This window comes from Mesoplodon mirus (assembly GCF_964341445.2).
Source record: "Mesoplodon mirus genome assembly, chromosome: 1".
Classification (NCBI taxonomy): domain Eukaryota; kingdom Metazoa; phylum Chordata; class Mammalia; order Artiodactyla; family Ziphiidae; genus Mesoplodon; species Mesoplodon mirus.
Window position 1 is genome coordinate 75758764 of NC_138976.1, and position 24084 is coordinate 75782847.

The 24084-nt window shown below is 38.5% G+C and overlaps 1 protein-coding gene across 1 annotated transcript in view; it reads right to left on the reverse strand.

The window, feature by feature from the left end:
• Nucleotides 1-24084, reverse strand: part of DOCK8 (dedicator of cytokinesis 8) — a 224152-nt gene that overhangs the window by 164960 nt on the left and 35108 nt on the right. Inside the window, exon 2 of the mRNA XM_082620022.1 lies at nucleotides 7746-7848. Within this exon, the coding sequence (XP_082476148.1) occupies nucleotides 7746-7848 (103 nt within the window). The remainder of the gene's footprint in view (nucleotides 1-7745; nucleotides 7849-24084) is intronic.

The window sequence follows — 24084 nt, forward strand, 5'->3', positions numbered from 1 at the left end:
GTGGGTCGTCCTCAAATCAACTTGGCTGTTCATGAGAGATGAGTCTTGGTCAAAGTCACCCAACACTTCCATGTTGCCAAAAATTCAGTGGCTGTTGCTCATTCCTGGTTTATCTATAGCACTGGACAGTTAATCACTCTTTCCTTCTTGAAACACTTTCTTCACATGGAGAGGGACCAACTGTCCTAGTGTGTCCCAATCTCTGAAAGTCCATGTACCAGGAAACCCCTCAGTCCAGCAAACTGGAACAGACACTTGGTCACTCTACCTTTGGGACATGACTTTTCCTAGGTTCTCCTTCTCCTTTGCAGAGCCCTAGGGTTCAGTCCTAAAAGAGCTTCCCTCCCCAGTCTGAATTTACTCCCATACGATCCCATCTATGCCCATGACTTTAAATACCCTCTTTTTCTTTCTTTTTAAAATTATTGCTATATATCTGTAGCCTCTACCTTTGCCCTGATATTCAGGTTGATTTTTCCAATTACATCTCAGCATTGCACCTTGGTGATCTAACAGGCCTCTCAAACATGACAAATTCAAAATTACTTAACTTTCCTGCCGATCTGCTCTTCCCATATTTTCCAGGTCTGTGCATCTCAGCAAGTGGCGATTCCACTCCACCAGCTGCCCAGGGCAAAATCTTTGGAGTCAATGTTGATTTCTCTCTTTTTCTTACATCCTGCATATTATCTATCAGAAAATCCTATCCACTTAACTTCTGAAATAGATCCAGAATCCAACCACTTCTCACCTTTTCTACTGCCACCACCCTATTCCAAAGCACCACCATTGTTTTGTTGAGTTACTGTGACAATTTCCTAACTGCCCTCCCCACCCCGGTCTATTCTTCACTTAGCAGCCAGAGTGATCTTTATAAAAAGAACCCTATAAGCAACCTTTATAATAAAAATTCAGATGGTGCTGAGCCTGTGCTTCCAGTGACTTCCCATCTTAATCCAAGTAAGAGCCAAAGTTCTTCCATGGCCTCTGAGGCCTATGACCCAGCCTTGATTCCTCTTCGATCTCATCTCCTGTTGCCCACTCTGCTCAGCTCACTGTCTGCATCCTTACTGTTTCTGGAGCATGCCATATGCTCTTGTTCTGGGGACTTTTCTCTTGCTGTTCCTTCTAAATCAAATATTCTTCCTTCAAATACCTGTTAAGTTCATTCAGAATTCTTCCCAAGTGTCTCCTTTCCAGCCCTCCAAGCCTGCACAGACCACTCAGTCTAAAATAGTGCTCTCTTCTGTGTCACTCTCTATTCCCTATCCACGTTTCATTCTTCAAAGCACTTACTACCCCTTGAGATAGTCTACATTCACTTATTTGTCTATGTCTCATTCCAGAATGTAAGCTCATGAAGATAGACACTTTGTTACAGTCACTACTGTATCCCCAGCTCCTAGAGCAATTCCTGGCACAGAGTGAGACCCAATACATGTTTCCTGAATAAATGAATATGTAAAGCAATCCTCCTGGCTCTCTACTATCTTTAAGTAAACAGAGCAGAAGGCAGTAAAGTTCTTCTGGCTTCAATATTTCAAAGTACTTCATGGCTTAGATGAAGGAATACTTCCCTGTTTCAACCAATGGCAATCTTCCACTGATGCCACTGCATGGAAGACACTGACATGCCATAATGGACATCAATCTAATCTTACCAAGACTGATTTGATTCCTCCGCTTTACAGTGACAGTAATGAAATTCATGCTCTGCGTGCAGGGTGGCACTCTTTCATTTTGCCTTCCACTGTGAATTTGCATGAAAATTGTAATGAAGTCTTCATTTTCCATCATGTCCCCTCCAGTGAAATCAATGAAACCTAAGGATAGTCCAACTTCTTTGAAAGATGAAGCACAAAAGAAAAATAAAAAAGACCACGTTTATCGAGTGATCCACCATTTAGATCATCCTTAGTGGTTAAAAAAAAAGGTTGCTTTTATTGCAGAGAAGCTTAAACATGAAACAAAAAAGAATGCTTTCTAAGGTATGAGACCTTCTTTTTTCTTTCCCCTGTAGCTGTTATATACAAACATGTCGTGTAACCATAGTGTTTTGATTTATATCCAGGATGTGGCTTTCTACATCCTTCTCTTCAGCCAGAGCTGTTATGATCCAGCTGATTCATTCCATTTTACTTCAAAGTTTTTCTATTCTCACTTTTAAAAATAACACTTTTCCTCTATAAAAATGTAAGTTAAGTTATTAACCATGCACACAGTATCTCAAATCCTTTCTAACTTAGGGCAAAGAAGACCTACCTTTCTTCTCTTGTACGCTTTACTCTCCTTTCTACTTCGAATAATCAGAAAAATAGTTTTACTATTTTACAGTTTCATCTTAATGAAGACAACCAATATATAGTTGTTTGCCTTTATAGATGATTGGCATCAGAGGGGGTCTGGCCAACCTATTCACATAGCTGTGGCAATGGAGAATTCCAAGGCCAATGGGTGATGCACAGGTGATTCTATTCACAAGCCCCTCTTTGGCACTGGCCACAAAGCACTCTGATGGGTGTATTAGGAGTGTCAAAAAGACCCAGGGCAAGTCTGTAATCATTGCATTTTGTTTTATAAAACCAACTCTAAATGGTGAATCCTCTTCATTTTCAAAAATGCAAAATTTTAAAATATTTTATCTACTTTGAAAATGCATGTTTACACAATCACCACAGCTAACATTTACAATTAGGGTTAAAAAAACAAAAACCCAGTAACACCACACATACACACATGCACACACACATACCCACAAAATCAAACGCAACCTTCCTCTCATTTGATTTATCAGATTTATGACAGAATCCGCTATATTTATATAAAACTATATTCACAGGATTAGCAAGTAGTCCTCGCTTACTACATTTTCTGAAATTCAGAGCAACCAGGACAAAAAAAGAAACTTTACCTTTCTTATGTTCCTCCTCCTGTTTGGACTACTTCTATCTATCAACATATAGGTTCTTTAAATGATCCTCAACCTGGACCACATGTTAAAGTCCCATGGAACTTTAAAATACTGATACCGGGACCCCAACCCTAGGGATTTTGATGTAATTGTTCTATGATAGACCACAGGGATGTTTCTAATGGTCTCAGGTGATTCTAATGAGAGCCAGATCTGAGAACCTTCCTCTAAATCTTCTCAACCTCCCCCTTTAAGCCTTTACCTCCTATTTTATCTTGGATCTTTCTCTCCTCTGAACACCTACCACACCCAAAGCCAGCATGGATTCTCTGTATTATCTGCCTTCCCAAATGTATCATAAGGCCCTTAAGAGGCAAAACCATCTCCTACTCATCTTCTTGAAATCTCCTACAGTGTCTCCATAGTGCCCAATAAACAGACAGCAACATTAGCCTCTATGCACACAGCATCTACTTTATCCTTCTTTATTAACCCTAATAGGGGTAGCATTGCTATGCCCATAGTGCACATGAAGAAACTGAAGCCTTGGGCTTCCCTGGTGGTGCAGTGGTTGAGAGTCTGCCTGCCGATGCAGGGGACACGGGTTCGTGCCCTGGTCCAGGAGGATCCCACATACCGCAGAGCGGCTAGGCCTGTAAGCCATGGCCGCTGAGCCTGCGTGTCCGGAGCCTGTGCTCCGCAACGGGAGAGGCCACAACAGTGAGAGGCCCGCGTACCGCAAAGAAAAAAGAAGAAACTGAAGCCTTCATCAAGGTTACTTAACTTGCCCCAAATTATGTAACTAATAAGTGACAGTTATGCTCCACCCCAGATCCATCTGACTGCAAGTTCCAGCCTCTTGCAAAACAACAACAAGGTATAATTGATTGGGTTTTAAATAACTTGGTGCCAATTTCCAAAAAGCACATGAAAAGATGCTCAACACTGCTAATTATTAGAAAAATTCAAATCAAAACTACAATGAGGTTTCACCTCACATTGGTCAGAAAGACCATCATCAAAACGTCTACAAACAGTAAATGCTGGAGAGGGTGTGGAGAAAAGGGAACCCTCCTACACTGTTGTTGGGAAAGTAAATTGGTGCAGCCACTATGGAGAACAGTATGGAGGTTCCTTAAGAAACTAAAAATAGAGCTACCATACAACCCAGCAATCCCACTACTGGGCATATATCCGGAGAAAACCATACTTCAAAAAGATACAAGCACCCCAATGTTCACTGCATCACAATTTACAATAACCAAGACATGGAAGCAACTTAAATGTCCATCAACAGATGAATGGATAAAGAAGATGTGGTACATATATACAATGGAATACTATTCAGCCATAAAATGAATGAAATAATGCCATTTGCAGCGACATGGATGGACCCAGAGATTATCATACTAAGTGAAGTAAGTCAGAGAAAGGCAAATATCCTATGATATCACTTATATGTGGAATCTTAAAAAATGATACAAATGAACTTATTTACAAATCAGAAACAGACTCACAGACTTCGGAAACAAACTTATGGTTACTAAAGGGGAAAGGGGGTGGGGGGACAAATGAGGAGTTTGGGATTAACAGATACACACTACTATATATAAAATAGAAAGTCAACAAGGACCTACTGTATACCACAGGAAACTCTGCTCAATATGCTTTAATAACCTATATGGGAAAAGAATCTGAAAAAGAATGAATATATGTATATATGTAACGGAATCTCTTTGCTGTACACCTGAAACTAGCACAGCATTGTAAATCAACTCTACTCCCATATAAAATAAAAATTAAATTAAAATAAATAAATAACGTGGTGACAATTAAGTACTTCTAAAAATTAAATATTTATATCAGCATGTAGGGTTGTTGAAATGGTGGTTCTATAAACAAAGGTAAGGGAAATAAAGGTCAAAACGCACTTAATCAAAATTTCCAATTGTCTAAAATCGTACAATGAACAGTCTATGGCTTCTCATTTAAGAAAAGTTTTTTTAAAGGTGCTTCAGGGTGAGAGTCTTTAGGTGATAAACTACTCCTCTGCCTTGCCAGAAATGAATCTTCCTGAAATGTCCCATTATCTTTCTATGAAACAAAATAATTTTTTTAAGGGAAAGGGAAATCACCATGTAAGTGGATGATTTTTTGTTGGAGGAACCTTCATTCGGGAAGATGACTCAAGGGAAAGAACAGCTACTTCATTCTGACATTACAACAAGACCAGCAGGTAAACATTAGGGTGATGGGATTTCCTGAGCAGTCCTTGCATTTAAAAAACAAAAGAGGAATCAAATGCAGACTTTTGCTCCCTCATATGCCACCTGCTCTTCAGGCAGTTAACAAGAAAAAGCAGGGGGCTTCCCTGGTGGTGCAGTGGTTGAGAGTCCGCCTACCGAAGCAGGGGACATGGGTTCGTGCCCCGGTCCGGGAAGATCCCACATGCCGCGGAGCGGCTGGGCCCGTGAGCCATGGCTGCTGAGCTTGCGCGTCTGGAGCCTGTGCCCCGCAACGGGAGAGGCCACAACAGTGAGAGGCCCGCAAAAAAAAAAAAAAAAAAAAGAAGCAGGGTCAGCACACTGTGCTGAAGCTGGGGTAGAGGTCTGGGGGAAAATATTCAGAAGACTACACTGGAATTAACCAGGAGAAATACATTTTAAAGGCTATTTATTTGCAAATAGAACCGGGTAGAAATTATGACAGGACCACATGATTCATGTATAGTTAAACATTTTTGCTATTTCTTTGACATATTCTATTAGAAGTTAAGCCACATGTTAACTCTACCACCTAGCTAATGAAGTAATTCATCCAAATTCACTTTTGTCAAAACCTGATGACGCAGCATAACTACCAAAAGAACGCCTGAAAAATAAGAAACAATTTTAAAAATTTGTGACTTTAAATAAAAAAGATTTCTCCTGAACAAATTTCAGGCTGCAGCTGGTATGTAGCTAAGGGGTTAAAGCCTGTGAGTTAAACTTCTTTAAAGCCTCTTAATAGTGAGGGCCACACTATTTCTCCAGACAACTACTGCAGAAAGCTGCAGTCTAAATTTACAAAGAAGCAAAGCACCAAAACCCCCCTCCCCCACCTTGTTTAAGATTTTAAAATGTATCTAGTCACTTTTTTTTTTTGCAGTATGCGGGCCTCTCACTGTTGTGGCCTCTCCCGTTGCAGAGCACAGGCTCCGGACACGCAGGCTCAGCGGCCATGGCTCACGGGCCCAGCCGCTCCGCGGCACGTGGGATCCTCCCGGACCTGGGCACGAACCCGCATCCCCTGCACTGGCAGGCGGACTCTCAACCACTGCGCCACCAGGGAAGCCCTCCAGTCACTTTTTAACTGCATTTTGCATATTTTGGAAGACAATTTGAGTCAGAAATTTAAAAACAAATTTTTTATGGTTTTCAATGAAATCTATACCAGCACCACATGAAACCAAAAAGCATATCTAATTTATCTTGGATTAAAGCATATCTAATACATCTGAAAGCACGGACATTATGTCCTTGGTGTGCTTTTATTATAATCTGTGACTCTGAAACAGACAGGAAAAGTACAAATAAAAAGGGCAGTTGAACAAGCCACCGAAGTCATAAGTAGATTTTTTAAAGAACTGTCATCGAAAGTTACCTCTTGCAGTAAAAGGTGCTATACATTTTTTAGTACTACTATTTCATCAGTGACACAACACACAAATTATCCTACTGAAACAACCACAAATCACTCCAGTAAACATACCTTTAAAAGATACACAGTTACACGGCGTGGAAACTGTTACAGGAGACAAAATGGCGGCTACAGGAAACCGAGTGGAAGGTTACAAAATTTCTAAGAGCAGAAGTGGTTTTGAAGTAATAAGTGAGAAAGAAAAAATAACTAACCTCCTTAAGATAACCACGAGAACGAGCAAGAAAGTGGGGCTGTGCTGTGAGGGGAAGTGAGTACAGTGGAGGCTGCAGCTCTTTCACAAAGGAAGTGAAGACTCACTTCTGTTTTTATAAACTATCTCATTTAAGTCAGATTTAACCCACCGGGCACACGCCTAGCATTTAGTCCTCAAATAACATAACATATGTATACACACTCAACAACTGGCATTAATATAAAAATGTAGGCGATTTTCAACTTAAAAGGGGGAGTGTGTTTTAAAAATGAAGGTTTGTACTGTCTGATTCCATGGACGTGAAGTTCCAGAGAAGGCAAAATTATGATGACAGAAGTGTATCGGTGATTGCCTAGGGCTGCTGGCTGAGGGTTGGAAGAGGAGACCCACTGCAAAGGGGCATGACGGGGCTTTTTTGGGGTAAAGAAAGAGTTCTATATCTTGACTGAGTACAGGTTAACTATAACTTGGCCAAATTCCTCAAACACCTACAAACACCTACAAATGAGTGAAATTTTATTGTATGTAAATTACACTTCCAAAAAATTATTTTAAAAGCTTAAGGTTCATAACTTGACTTTTCAGATTTGGGAATACATTTTTTTCCAATAAAAGCATGTCACAAATGGTTTTAAGCTTCCAGGCTAATCCTTCCCCTCCCCAAAATATGAATCATAATTTGGGTGAAATCAAATAGCCTGGAAGTCACTGAATCCAGAGACTTCAGAATCAGAGTCCCTGGAGATCCACTTTGTATTCCCAGCCCTAGTAGACGGAGGGAGAGAGGGGGATTGATGTCAAAAAGCAGTGCAGAGCCAGGAACTGGCGGTTGGTGATGTAAGGTATCGGTGGGAAAATCTAAGACTCAGGAAGCAAAAGTATACGCTGGGCACTTCTGCCCTTGACCATTCTCTAAGCAAACCTGTAACTCATACTTACTAGTTGAAGAGAGGGGAAGCCAGAGGTACTTATGCTTTGTCGATGGTACTGGCCAAGGTTTGGTGGGAGGGTAAACTGTTTCCTTATTTCCGCAGAAGAATACCTTGGGTTAAAACAGAAAAATCTAAATGAAGTGGTTATTTTAAAACATCATCACAATTATAGATACAATCTTTGATAGCATGTTATAAAACTTATTCCTTAGCCGGGTGACTGGCAGAACTGACTAAAATGTCCTCAGTGGCCTGTGGGTAGATACTAGAGCTTTTGGGTGATAATATACACTCTTGAGAAGTTCACAGAAGCCAGGACGCCTGCAGTTATGGCTCTTGCCCAATACTGGAAGGATGACAGCATGAGGAGGAAGAAGAGTTTGCAGCCCAAGGAAAAAATCCAGGACACTTGGCTCTTTCTTCCCAGGCCATTCAAAGGCATTTTCTCCACATGAGGACATCTGGCCTCTGATGAGAGTCCTTTAAACCCCCAAGCCGTCATCTTGAACCAGTCACTCTCCTTTCAAGCAGTTGAGCCCTATGGTCGCTGCCTGCTTTCACAGAAAATGCCAGCGACCTGTTATATGAACACTTCCACCTCCCCACAGACACCTGAGATGCTACCTGGAGTTCCAAGGACTGTATTTGTTCCAAACCACTCCTAGTGAGTGATCCTTTGAGTCACCCGCAGTGACACTGCTGAGCCCTCAGACAACATCCCTGTAGCCGGGAACCGAGCAGAGGAGAGTCGCTCTTCACTGTCCACGCACACCTGCTGGCAGGAGTTACCGACAAGTGATATCCCGGATTATAAGCAGGTTGACTTTTGTGCACTCACTTGTTGGTCATTGGTTTGTAACCCAGAACACATTTTCTCATTAAGTCAGTCTTTGGTGTCTGGATTCTTAGCCTAGTTCACAAAAGTGTACTTAAACCACAATGAGGCCACTATAGAAAATAACTAGAAACTGGCATTATTGAGTATAAAATGAGACCCTATTTGAAACATGCTGCATGTCCAACAGAGATATAGACATTTTTAAAATTGTAACTTAAAATATTTAAATATTATAAATAAATCTTATTATATTTTCTCCATTATAAAGTATGCTAGGGCATAATTATTAATTTTTCTGCATGAGGTTTCTGCCATGACCTGCTTGGCTCCCAATCTTAGTAAATGTGGTGCATCTAGAGAGGCAGGAAACCTGTCCTGGCCCCACCCGTGGCATCCATTCTCCCAACCCAGGAGCACCTCAATCTCCTTTCAGGATTGGCACACTCAGGTTGTACAGGTATAACCACAAATCAAAGGGACGGGCACATAACCCAACGTAAGACACTTCTCTCTCCTTTCCAGAATCCTGAATGATGAATGGATATAAGAAAGGAAGAAAATGGCTGGAGCACAGTCTTGTCAGCAGTGGCCCCTTACACTATGAGGCAATGAGATGTGAACCCCCAGAGAAGTTATAGCAGCCCGTAGTAATTGTACTCCTCCATTTCCCGAAGTATTTTCTTTCTCTGTTTTTTTAAAGTATGAGAAAATACTAGGATAAGGAGTAAGTAGTCTATTATCCATCAAGGAAATGCAAATCAAAATCACAATGAGATACCACTTCACAACCACTAGGGTGGATAAACCAAAAAAAGATGGGCAGTAATGAGTCCTGGTGAGGACATGAAGAAATTGAAGCAGTCATACATTGTTGGTGGGAATGTAAAATTGTGTACCTGCTTTGGAAAACAGTCTGGCAGTTCCTCAGAAAGGTAAACATAGAGCTCCCATATAGCCCAGCAAACCCACTCCTAGGTTTATATCCAAGAAAAAGGAAAACATACTTCCACACGAAGCTTATACATAAATGCTCATAGCAGCATTATTTACGGTAGCCAAAATGTGGAAACAACCTAAATGTCCACCAACTGATGAATGGATAAACGAAATGTGGTATACCATACATGGACTATTATTCAGCAATAAAAAAGTGAAAGAAGTACTGATACATACCACAACATGGATGAACCTTGAAAACATTACATTCAGTCGAAGAAGCTAAACCAAGAGATCACATATTGTATAATTCCTTATATGAAATGTCCAGAATAAGCAAATCTATAGAGTAATGGGACTGAGGTTTCTTTTAGGGGTAATGAAAATGTTCTAAAATTAATTGTGGTGATGGATGCACAACTCTGTGAATATACTAAAAAACACTGAATTGTGTATATGTGTGAATTGTGTGGTATCTGAATTATTTCTAAATAAAGCTGATAGAGATATAAATGTGTGCTGTGTATGTGTGTGTGTGTGTGTGTGTGTGTGTGTGTGTGTAAGTATTCTACAGAGACAAGAGGGAAGGCAACAATTTAGCATGACCAAGAATGGAGGAAAACTTTCAGATTTTGATCCCCAGCGCTCAATAGGCTCATTTTCATTACAAGTTTGGCAGTCACCATTTCTAAAAAAAATCAACAGCCTAGACAACTATCCAAAACAAAAGGCCCATCTTGCATAAACCACATTGTATCTTGTTTCTGGCATCACAGAAACCCAAGCCAGCAGAGCAATCACTTATCTGCTTATTTCAGAAGGTGACCATAGTCACGCAGGGCAGAGACATCCAAGCAAAGGTCCTTTTCTGTGACTGGGCTGACTTTTCACAGATAAGACTGACGGCTCCTGTGATTTCTGCTTCCAGGTCTATCCCCCAGGGCCTCTCAAATAATGAGTTTTAGTTTTCTGGCCATTCTCAAGCCTTTCCTGTCATAGACCAGAGGGGTCTACCTGAATTGGGAATATCTGAAAACGTTCATGAAAGTGAACATGCCAACATGAAGTGGCATCGTGAGAGAATCACAGAACAGCAGGAGGTACAGGTTCTTGCTTTCATTTTGAAGTACAGTTGGCTGTCTAACAAAGCTGCAATACGTTTTTTCATCATGCCATCAGAATGTTCCTGCTCCCCAGCCCTGCATAAACAGCTGGAGTTCCTGTTTCAACCCTTCACATAAGTTTCCTGATTCAGAGCTATATAACTCATCTTTTTCCCTGACATGTCAAGCCTGCCCCAAGCCTATTTCCTATCCCTACAGAATCAATCCTACAAAAGGCAATTAAACCTGTCCCTTCAAAACCGTCAAATAAGGAGATGAATTGTTTGTCCTTAAAATGAAAACACTGAATCATCACACGTGGAATGAATTGCTCTGTATTCGCTTAAAGAACTTCGAAATAAAATAGCTCTGGAGAGGCCCTATGCACATTTAAACTAGCAAAAATAGGCTGGAATGATAAAATTACATGTTGGTCAAGCTGTGGGAAAACCCCTGTGGGGTTGTATATTGGTGTCGTGTCTTTGGAAAATAATACTGTAACATGTGACAAGAACTCTAAAACTGTCGTTACTCTTTCATGGGAATATACCCCATGGAAATTTATACAGACAAAAATATAATTTGAACAAAAATGAACATAAGAACTCTGTATATGATAGCAAATAATTGAAAATAACCAATGCATCCAACATTAGGGAGAACACTAAGTGCATAACAGCATAAAATACATGAAATATGATTTTACCATTTAAATATTTGTATGGAAATGTACATAAAGAAAGAAGTTACAAGTAAAAAGTAATATGAGGAACTGAATACAAATATTCAACAATATATGTATAAATAAATATACCAGAAGATTCAGAAATGCTTCTGGTAGTTATATAGAGGGAGTTTAATAACTACCCCAATTCAGCTCTTTCTCCTATAAAGTTGCTTTAAAAAGTCATCATTTAAAAAAATAGTGTGTACCTATAAAGTGCCATGCAGGCATAGATGCACTACTGGGGATTTTTAAAAATTATGTAAATATCAGCTATTAAATTTACTGATATGGAACACAAATAAGAGAACCCAACCAGGGAAGGAGCTCCTATAGGTGTGGTGTCCATGTAGGTATTACATGGGGGTTTTATTTCCTCTGCATTTGAGTCTCAGATCAAATTCAACATGTCTAAGATAATTTTTATGATGCTAGATTTATATCATATTTCCCTGACGAGCTAAGATAGCCTTCTTCTAATAACTTGAAATGCTTTATAAATATTATCTTCTTTATTTCTGCAAATGTCGATACCCCTACTCTGGGGTCAGAATGGTAGAATGGGGTGGGTAGCAAAGCTCTATGTTTTTATTCAGATGGACAGATTGTTGTGATATATACAGTTGGAACTAAGTATCAGTGGAATTAATGATTGGGCAGAGCTTGCTAAGTGTGGCCTATGGACCATTTGCATCAAATCATCAGCTGCTCAGTAAAAAGGCAGATTCTTAGACCCTGCCCCACTCCTGTGGTGTGGCCTGGAAAAAATGCATTTTTAACCAGCACCTCCAGGTGATTTTTATGTCCAACAAAGCATAAGATTTACTGATGGGGCAAGTCTATGAGAGAGTGGTTGGTTGATTCATTCATTCATAAAAACACTGAGGGCACGCACAGTGCCAGACTCTCTGCCAAGTGCTAGGGACTGAAGTCCAAGAAGACACTGCTGCTGCTCCTGGAAGTTCAGTCCAGTAGGTGGGAGGGTGGAGGGCAGATGGATAATTGAATAATTATAGAAAAAAAAAATCAGTAGGAACAGGCCTGATTGGAAAAAAAAAAATGCATTTCAAGCATTTTTTTAACCATTTCATGACATCTAGACATTAGGTTTCTATACTCCTACTTCAAGTATTTTAACCCTGCACTTTAACAGGGCAGTATCTGGGCTGCCCTGTTTCTTTACAACAGACACAGCTAGAAGAGCAAAGAAAAGGAGTGTGAACTCAGTGACTTAGTCCTGAGCTTTGCCATTCGTCAGCTGTTTTGAATTCAAGTACATCAGTTAACCAAGCTGGGTTTTAGTTTCATTACATGTAAAATGAAGGGGCTGGGCTAGATGATCTCCTGGGCACCTTTCCAGCTCTAGCTGGCAAAGATGCTTAAGCCTCTCCAAGTGGAACAATCGGCACCGTCATCTACACCAGCAGTTCTGCTAGGAAACCGAACAGCCCCAGAAGGCTTCTCTCTGGCTTTCATCCCTAAAAGAAAATTCTTTCACACTGTATGCTGGTATGGCCAGCAGCCAAAATGGTTGGGAGGATTTTAAAACTGATTCAAGAAAAAAACCTGGTGTATAAGTGTTTAAAGAGGTTTAGGGTCTTCCTGAATCTGACATGTTTTAAATAATAGTGAAAGGAGTGGAATAAAGAAAAGTAAACATATAATTTATTCTTAGTTTACATATAGTTACTCTTAGTAACTAAAAACTGACTATAAAACACTCAACAACTACAGTGTAAAGTACACAGCTGGTAACAAATAATAATTAGAGACATTTGAGGGTGGCATATATATGGATGTAGCCACAAGCACACTTTATAATTAAACCTTGCCAAAGAGGCACTGTTCAGAACTAGAAATGATTTACACCAAGTAAATGGTGAAAGAACGTTACCCCCCAAACTTCCTGAATTATAAGTTTAGGGCAGTGCTATATAAAAACAATAATAAAGCTTTTAAAATTTGCTGTATGTATGTAGAAAAACTAGCTCTGAATGATGTAAATAACACAGGGTTGGATCACACTTTGGGGCATGGATAACGTCTGAAAACACAGAGCTGGCTCAAGAGTGAGTAGTTCCTGGAGCTGACCATATAAAAATGATCTAAGGCTTTTTCTGAGATGCATCCTCAGATACTTTTAGTGAAGTACATCTTTAAATTTAAAAGGCTACAAAATGAATTTCTGTGGCAAAATCTATATGCATATAATATATAATGTTATATAATATATAATATACAGCTATAGATATATATATTATATATGTATTAATATTATACATTATTTATATATCTATAAATAATATTATCTATTATTTATATATCTATATCTATCTATCTCCATCCTTGCATATACATACATGTATACGTTTTGAGCAATGAATTCCTCAGAAGTTCATCATGCTGAAGTTTCAAAATAAATATTTCAAGTTTTAGAGTTTCTCATATTTTCCATCTCTTCTCATAAACAGACATGCCATAAATGTACAACTTCTGTAAAGATGATTCAACAGGTGGAAACATGACTACAAACAGAAGTTTGCCCCTATTAACAAGCTGTGGAACTTGTTTCTCCTTCACAGGGGAGTCCCAGATCCCTTTCACTTGGAAAATTCCTAAGCATACAGAAGAATATTTATTAGATGACTGCAGTGTTTGAGGATTCCTGCAGCAAGCCTAGAGAAGAAGGATTACTCAGTGTCTTCAGTGATTCCCTAAGGGATCTCCTCCCCCCAGCCCCCAGATATCACCTTGTAAGATAGTTTTTCTCCTGCCATTATCACCACCTACTAGTGAGGCAGCATAATCACCTAAGTATTTACATCTGTAAATACTCAGTGCTTTTTATTTGTAACTGGTTGTTAAAAAGGGGTTCTCCAGGGCTTCCCTGGTGGTGCAGTGGTTGAGAGTCCGCCTGCCGATGCAGGGGACACGGGTTTGTGCCCCGGTCCGGGAAGATCCCACATGCCACGGAGCGGCTGGGCCCGTGAGCCATGGCCGCTGAGCCTGCACGTCCGGAGCCTGTGCTCCGCCAAGGGAGAGGCCACAACAGTGAGAGGCCCGCATACCGCCAAAAAAAAAAAAAAAAAAAAGAGGTTCTCCAGAAAAATGTGTTGAGACATAAAGAAACAGATCTAACATATATAAACTGAAGTCCCAAAAGAAGAAGAGAGACATAACAAGAGCAGAAGTAACATTTAAAGAAAACTTGCTGACAAAAATAACCAAGACATACGTTTGTAAAGCTCTACAAACCCCAATCAGAATCAATACAGAATAAAGCAGAAACTAACACACCATTGTAAAGCAATTATACTCCAATAAAGATGTTAAAAAAAAAGAATCAATACAGAGAAAATCAAACCTAGATCCATCATAGTAAAACTGCTGAAAATCAAAGAGAAATTTTAATTAACTAATTTATTTATTTATTTATTTATTTTTGGCTGTGTTGGGTCTTCTATGCTGTGTGCGGGCTTTCTCCACTTGCAGCAAGTGAAGGCTACTCTTCATTGTGGTGCGTGGGTTTCTCATTGTGGTGGCTTCTCTTGTTGCAGAGCACAGGCTCTAGGTGCACAGGCTTCAGTAGTTGCAGCACGCGGGTTCAGTAGTTGTGGCACATGGGCCCTAGAGTGCATGGGCTTCAGTAGTTGTGGCGCATGGGCTCACTAGTTGTGGCCCACGGGCTCAGTAGTTTGGCTCGCAGGTTCTAGAGTACAGGCTCAGTAGTTGTGCTGCATGGGTTTAGTTGCTCTGCGGCATGTGGGATCTTCCCAGACCAGGGCTCGAACCCGTGTCTCCTGCATTGGCAGGTGGATTCTTTAATGACTGTGCCACCAGGGAAGTTCCCCAAAGAGAAATTTTAATGCTCTTAAAAAACATTTGGGGAAAACACACACTACCTTGGAAGTGGAACAGTAAGAGTAATAACTGAATTCTCAACTGAAAAAGTAAAGTCCAAAACCAATGCAACGTCAATCTTTAAAGTGTTGAAAGAAAACAACTACCAACATAGAATTTTCTACCCAGTGAAAATATCCTTCATAAATAAAGGATAAAGATTTCATCAGATAAACAAAAGCTGAGAGAATTTATTACCAACAGAGCCATACTAAAAGAAATAGTAAAGAGAGTTCTTCAGGCAGAAGGAAAGTGATCCCAGTTGGAAGCACAGAAGTGCTGAAAGCAATGAAGTGCATCAAAAGGGTAAATATGTGAGTAAATCTAAATGATAATGACTGTAAAAAATAATGATAATAACGTGGAATTTAAAATATACATAGAATTAAAATATACATCAACGGTTATATAAAAGGTGGGAGGGGTAAATGGAGTTCATATATTCTAAAGTTCCTGCATTGTCTATGAAATGATAAAAAACACTAATATTAGAATTTTAGTAAGTCGAGTATGGATTGTAACCTCTATGGAAACAAGAGACAGACTGAAAAATAGAAGAAAAAAAAAAGTAGAAGCATACATTTAAACTCAAATAAAGACTTGAACACAGGACCTGAAACCATAAAAGTCCTGAAGAAAACATAGGTAATAAACTCCTGGACATAGGCCTTGGCAATGATTTTTTTAATCTGACTCCAAAAGCCTAAGCAACAAAAGCAAAAATAAACAAGTGGGACTACATCAAATCAAAAAGCCTTTGAACAGTAAAGTAAACTAGCAACAAAATGAAAAGGCAACCTGATGAATGGGAGAAAATATTTGCAAATCATATATCTGATAAGGGGCTAATATCCAAAAATATATAAAGAACTCATACAACTCAACAGCAAAAAAAAAAATCTGATTTTAAAATGGGCAGAAGATCTGAATAGACATTTTCCCAAAAAAAGAAAGGTACATGAAAAGATGCTCAACATCCTTAGTCATCAGGGAAATGCATATCAAAACCACAATGAGATAGCACCTCACATCTGTTAGAATGGCTGTTATCAAAAAGACAACAAATAACAAGTGTTGTCAAGGATGTGGAGAAAAGAGAACCCTTGTGCACTGTTGGTAAGAATGAAAATTCGTGCAGCCACTATGGAAAGCAGTATGGAGCTTCCTCAAAAAATTATGAATAGAGCTTCCATATGACCCAGCAATTCCACTTCTGGATATTTATCCAAAGAAAATGAAAACACTACTTCAAAAGGATATATGCAACCCCATTTTCACCACAGCACTATTTACAATAGCCAAGATATGGAAACAACCTAAGTGCCTATCAACGACTGAATGGATAAAGCAATTATACAGATACCCAGAGCTGCACCCTGAAAGCATATCAGATATTCTTTATTCAGGTGAGAAAACTGAAATTCAGAATTATTTAACAACTATCCTAAGTCACACAGCCTTGTGGCTGACAGGGTCTTGCTGCTCTGGCCTGGTGTCAGGCTTGAGCCTCCGAGGTGGGAGAGCTGAGTTCAGGACATTGGACCATCAGAGACCTCCCGGCCCCACATAATATCAATCAGCATGAGCTCTCCCAGAGATCTCTGTCTCAACGCTAAGACCCAGCTCCACCCAACGGCCTGCAAGCTCCAGTGCTGGACACCCCATGCCAAACAAAGAGCAAGACAGGAACACAGCCACACCCATTAGCACAGAGGCTGCCTAAAATCATACTAAGTTCACAGACACCCCAAAACACACCAGGAGATGTGGTTCTTCCCACCAGAAAGTCAAGATCCAGCCCCAACCACCAGAACACAGGCACCGTTCCCTTCCACCAGAAAGGCTACCCAAGACACTGAACAAACCTCACCCACTCAGGGCAGACACCAAAAACAATGGGAACTACGAACCTAGAGCCTGCGAAAAGGCGACCGCAAACATAGTAAGTTAAACAAAATGAGAAAACAGAGAAATATGCAGCAGATGAAGGAGCAAGGTAAAAACCCACCAGACCAAACAAATGAAGAGAAAATAGGCAGTCTACCTGAAAAAGAATTCAGAGTAATGATAGTAAAGATGATCCCAAATCTTGGAAATAGAATGGAGAAAATACAAGAAATGTTTAACAAGGATCTAGAAGAACTAAAGAGCAAACAACAATGATGAACAACACAATATATGAAATTAAAAATTCTCTAGAAGGAATCAATAGCAGAATAACTGAGGCATGAGAAAGGATAAATGACCTGGAAAATAAAATAGTGGAAATAACTACCACAGAGGAGAATAAAGAAAAAAGAATGAAAAGAATTGAGGACGGTCTCAGAGACCTCTGGGACAACATTAAACGTACCAACATTTGAATTATAGGGGTCCCAGAAGACGAGAAAAAGAAAGGGTCTGAGAAAATATTTGAAAAGATTATAGTTGAAAACTTCCCTAATATGGGAAAGGAAACAGTTAATCAAGTCCAGGAGGTGCAGAGAGTCCCATACAGGATAAATCCAAGAAGAAACATGCCAAGATACATATTAATCAAACTATCAAAAATTAAATACAAAGAAAAAATATTAAAAGCAGCAAGGGAAAAGCAACAAATAACATACAAGGGAATCCCCATAAGGTTAACAGTTGATCTCTCAGCAGAAACCCTGCAAGCCAGAAGAGAGTGGCAGGACATATTTAAAGTGATGAAAGGGAAAAACCTACAACCAAGATTGCTCTACCCAGCAAGAATCTCATTCAGATTCAATGGAGATATTAAAACCTTTACAGGCAAGAGAATTCAGCACCACCAAACCAGCTTTACAGCAAATGCTAAAGGAACTCTTCTAAGCAGGAAACATAAGAGAAGGAAAAGACCTACAAAAACAAGCCCAAAACAATTAAGAAAATGGTAATAGGAACATACATATCGATAATTACCTTAAATATAAATGGATTAAATGCTCCAACCAAAAGACATAGACTGCCTGAATTGATACAAAAACAAGACCCATATATATGCTGTCTACAAGAGACCCACTTCAGACCTAGGGACACATACACACTGAAAGTAAGAGGATGGAAAAAGATATTCCATGCAAATGAAATCAAAATAAAGCTAGAGTAGCAATTCTCATATCAGGCAAAATAGACTTTACAATAAAGACTATTACAAGAGACAAAGAAGGACACTACATAATGATCAAGGGATAAATCCAAGAAGAAGATATAACAATTGTAAATATAGATGCACCCAACATAGGAGCACCTCAATACATAAGGCAAATACTAACAGCCATAAAAGGGGAAACTGACAGTAACACAATCATAGTAGGGGACTTTAACACCCCACTTTCACCAATGGACAGACCATTCAGAATGAAACCAAATAAGGAAACAAAGCTTTAAATGATACAATAAAGTCCATTAAGATGGACTTAATTGATATTTATAGGACATTCCATCCAAAAACAACAGAATACACTTTCTTCTCAAGTGCTCATGGAACACTCTCCAGGATAGATAATATCTTGGGTTACAAATCAGGCCTTGGTAAATTTAAGAAAATAGAACTCATGTCAAGTACCTTTTCCAACCACAACGCTATGAGACTAGATATCAATTACAGGAAAAAAACTGTAAAAAATACAAATACATGGAGGCTAAACAATATGCTACTAAATAACCAAGAGATAACTGAAGAAATCAAAGAGGAAATCAAAAAATACCTAAAAACAAATGACAGTGAAAACACGACGGCCCCAAACCTATCAGATGCAGCAAAAGCAGTTCTAAGAGGGAAGTTTATAGCAATACAATCCTACCTCAAGAAACAAGAAAAGTCTCAAATAAACAACTTAACCCTACACCTAAAGCAATTAGAGAAAGAAGAACAAAAAAAACCCCAAAGTTACCAGAAGGAAAGAAATCATAAAGATCTGATCAGAAATAAATGAAAAAGAAATGAAGGAAATGATAGCAAACAACAATAAAACTAAAAGCTGTTTCTTTGAGAAGATAAAGTTGATAAACCATTAGCCAGACTCATCAAGAAAAAAAGGGAGAAGACTCAAATCAACAAAATTAGAAACGAAAAAGAAGTAACAACTGACACTGCAGAAATACAAAGGACCATGAGAGATTACTACAAGCAACCATATGCCAATAAAATGGACAACCTAGAAGAAATGGACAAACTCTTAGAAAAGCACAACCTTCTGAGACTAAACCAGGAAAAAACAGAAAATATGAGCAGACCAATCACAAGCACTAAAATTGAAACTGTGATTAAAAATCTTCCAACAAACAAAAGCCCAGGACCAGTTGGCTTCACAGGCAAATTCTATCAAACATTTAGAGAAGAGCTAACACCTATCCTTCTCAAACTCTTCCAAAATATAGCAGAGGGAGGAACACTCCCAAAGTCATTCTACGAGGCCACCATCACCCTGATACCAAAACCAAACAAAGATGTCACAAAAACAGAAAACTACAAGCCAATATCACTGATGAACATAGATGCAAAAATCCTCAACAAAATACTAGCGAACAGAATCCAACAGCACATTAAAAGGATCATACACCATGATCAAGTGGGGTTTATCCCAGGCATGCAAGGATTCTTCAATATATGCAAATCAATCAATGTGATACACCATATTAAGGAATTGAAGGATAAAGACCATATGATAATCTCAATAGATGCAGAAAAAGCTTTTGACAAAATTCAACACCCATTTACGATAAAAACTCTCCAGAAAGTGGGCACAGAGGGAACCTACCTCAACATAATAAAGGCCATATATGACAAACCCACAGCAAACATCGTTCTCAATGGTGAAAAACTGAAACCATTTCCTCTAAGATCAGGAACAAGACAAGGGTGCCCACTCTCACCACTATTATTCAACATAGTTTTGGATGTTTTAGCCATGGCAATCAGAGAAGAAAAAGAAATAAAAGGAATCCAAATTGGAAAAGAAGAAGTAAAACTGTCACTGTTTGCAGATGACATGATACTATACATAGAGAATCCTAAAGATGCTACCAGAAAAGTACTAGACCTAATCAACGAATCTGGTAAAGTAGCAGGATACTAAATTAATGTACATAAATCTCTTGCATTCCTATATACTAACGAGTAAAAATCTGAAAGGGAAATTAAGGAAACACTCCCATTTACCACTGCAACAAAAAGAATAAAATACCTAGGAATAAACCTACCTGAGGAGACAAAAGACCTGCATGCGGAAAACTATAAGACACTGATGAAAGAAATAAAAGATGATACAAACAGATGGAGAGATACACCATGTTCTTGGATTGGAAGAACCAACATTGTGAAAATGACTATACTACCTAAAGCAATCTACAGATTCAGTGCAATCCCTGTGAAACAACCAGTGGCATTTTTCACAGAACTAGAACAAAAAATTTCACAATTTGTATGGAAACGCAAAAGACCCCGAATAGCCAAAGCAATCGTGGGAAAGAAAAATGGAGCCAGAGGAATCAGGCTCCCTGACTTCAGAATATACTACAAAGCTACAGTAATCAAGACAGTATGGTACTGGCACAAAAACAGAAATATCAATCAAGAGACAGGATAGAAAGCCCAGAGATAAACCCACACATATGGTCACCTTATCTTTGATAAAAGAGGCAAGAATATACAATGGAGAAAAGACAGCCTCTTCAATAAGTGGTGGTGGGAAAACTGGACAGCTACATGTAAAAGAATGAAATTAGAACACTCCCTAACACCATACACAAAAATTAACTCAAAATGGATTAAAGACCTAAATGTAAGGCCAGACACTATAAAACTCTTAGAGGAAAACACAGGCAGAACACTCTATGACATAAATCACAGCAAGATCCTTTTTGACCTACCTCCTAGAGAAATGGAAATAAAAACAAAAATAAACAAATGGGACCTAATGAAACTTAAAAGCTTTTGCACATCAAAGGAAACCATAAACAAGATGAAAAGACAAACCTCAGGATGGGAGAAAATATTTGCAAACGAAGCAACTGACAAAGGATTAATCTCCAAAATATGCAAGCAGCTCATGCAGCTCAATAGCAGAAAAACAAACAACCCAATCCAAAAATGGGCAGAAGACCTAAATAAACATTTCTCCAAAGAAGATATACAGATTGCCAACAAACACATGAAAGGATGCTTAAAATCACTAGTCATTAGAGAAATGCAAATCAAAACTACAATAAGCTATCACCTCACACCGGTCAGAATGGCCATCATCAAAAAATCTACAACCAATAAATGCTGGAGAGGGTGTGGAGAAAAGGGAACCCTTTTCCACTGTTTGTGGGAATGTAAGTTGATACAGCCACTATGGAGAACAGTATGGAAGTTCCTTAAATAACTGAAAATAGAACTACCATATGACCCAGCAATCCCACTACTGGGCATATACCCTGAGAAAACCATAATTCAAAAAGATACATATACCACAATGTTCAATGAAGCACTATTAACAATAGTCAGGAAATGGAAGCAACCTAAGTGTCCATCGACAGATGAATGGATAAAGAAGATGTGGCACATATATACAATGGAATATTACTCAGCCATAAAAAGAAACGAAATTGAGTTATTTGTAGTGAGGTGGATGGACCTAGAGTCAGTCATACAGAGTGAAGTAAGTCCGAAAGAGAAAAACAAATACCGTATGCTAACACATATATATGGAATATAAGAAAAAAAATGTCATAAAGAACCTAGGGGTAAGACGGGAGTAAAGACACAGACCTGCTAGAGCACGGACTTGAAGATATGGGGAGGGGGAAGGGTAAGCTGTGACAAAGTGAGAGAGGGGCATGGACATATATACACTACCAAACGTAAAATAGATAGCTAGTGGGAAGCAGCCACATAGCACAGGGAGATCAGCTCGGTGCTTTGTGACCACCTAAAGGGGTGGGATAGGGAGGGTGGGAGGGAGGGAGATGCAAGAGGGAAGAGATATGGGAACATATGTATATGTATAACTGATTCACTTTGTTATAAAGCAGAAAGTAACACACCATTGTAAAGCAATTATACTCCAATAAAGATGTAAAAGAAAAAAAATAGCCAAGAGAAAGCTGTGTAACTATAGTAATACCAGACAAAAAGGACTTTAAGGCAGACACATGACTATAAAGGTGACATTTCCTAAATGTTCAAGGATCAATTCACCAGAAAGATATAGCAATTATAAATATGTATGTACCAAGTAATAAAGGCTCAAAATGTATAAAACAAGAACTGTAGAAGAGGAGAAATATCAAATCCACAATTATAGTGAAAGATTTTAACATACCTCATTCAGTAAGCAATAGAACATGTAGATTTTTAAAAATTAGAGATATATAGGATTTGAACATGATAAACTTGATCTAATTGACTTATACAGAAAACACAACATCTTATGACAAAGTACACATTTTTTATTGTGCACAGTGAACCATTTACCAAAATTGACCACATACTGGGCCATAAAGCAAATCTCAACAAATTTCAAAGGTCAGAAATCATATAGAGCAGGTAGTCTGACACCAGAGTGGAATTAAACTAGAAATCAATGAAAACAAACTAGCTTTCTAAATATTTGCTTATTTTTGCCAATGGCATAATATTAAGCATCATCTCCTTTATGTTTCTGCACACAGGCTGAATAAATGGATTTTTCAAAACTGATTAAAAACTTTAAAAAAAGAGAGAAAAATTATGTATAATACCTAGACATAGCAATAGTTATAAACTATTCTATATTTATTTTGAGTCTGTAATATTTTTGTATTTTTAAATATAAAAAGTATTAAAAAAGAACACTGTAAAATGTCTCCCTCATAATTTTGTCTGGCAGTTATGCAGGTGCCCTCCCCATAGACAATCCACATAACAGTTTCTGTGTACCTTTTGTGCATATAGAGTATACACACAAATACATGTATATTTTCTTTCCTCCATTTTCTTTACACAAATGAGAACACAATACTTGAGATTCATCTATGTTGTAGTGTGGACCAATAGTTCATTCTTTTTTTTATGGAGTATTACATTGTGTATGGATATACCAAAATCTGTTTATCCCGTCCACAATCTGTTTATCCATCATCTGTTTATCATCCACTGGTGATCTGCATTTGCCTTTTTTCACTTAATAGGTAAGGACATAAGAATGCCTCATTCTTTCTACAGTTGCATATGTATTCGATTATATAGATTGGCAATAATTTCTCAACTAGTCTCTTTTACATATTTTTGTTTTTTCCAATTTTTTAAATTGAGGTATAATTGACATATAAAATTATATTAGTTCTGGGTATGCAACATAATGATTCAGTATTTATATATACTGCAAAATGATCACCACAATAAGTCTAGTTAACATCTGTCACCATACGCAGTTACAAAAAAGTTTTTTCTTGTGATGAGAACTTTTAAGATCTCGTCTCTTAGCAACTTTCAAATATGCAATACAGCATTAGTAACTATAGTCACCATACTGTACATTATATCCCCATGACTTATTTATTTTATAACTGGAAGTTTGTACTTTTGGACCCCCTTCACCAGTTTTGCTCACTCCCCACCCACTGCCTCTGACAATCACCTGTTCTCTGTATCTATGGTTTGTTTTGTTTTGTTTAGATTGCGCATATAGGTGAGATCATATGGTATTTGTCTTTCTCTGACTTATTTCACTTAACATAATGCCCTCGAGACCTATCTATGTAGTCGCAAATGGCAACTTTTAAAAATTTTTTGAGGGACTTCCATACTGTGTTCCAAATTGGCCACACCAATTTACATTCCTGTGTTGTTCCTATACTTTTGCCAACACAAATG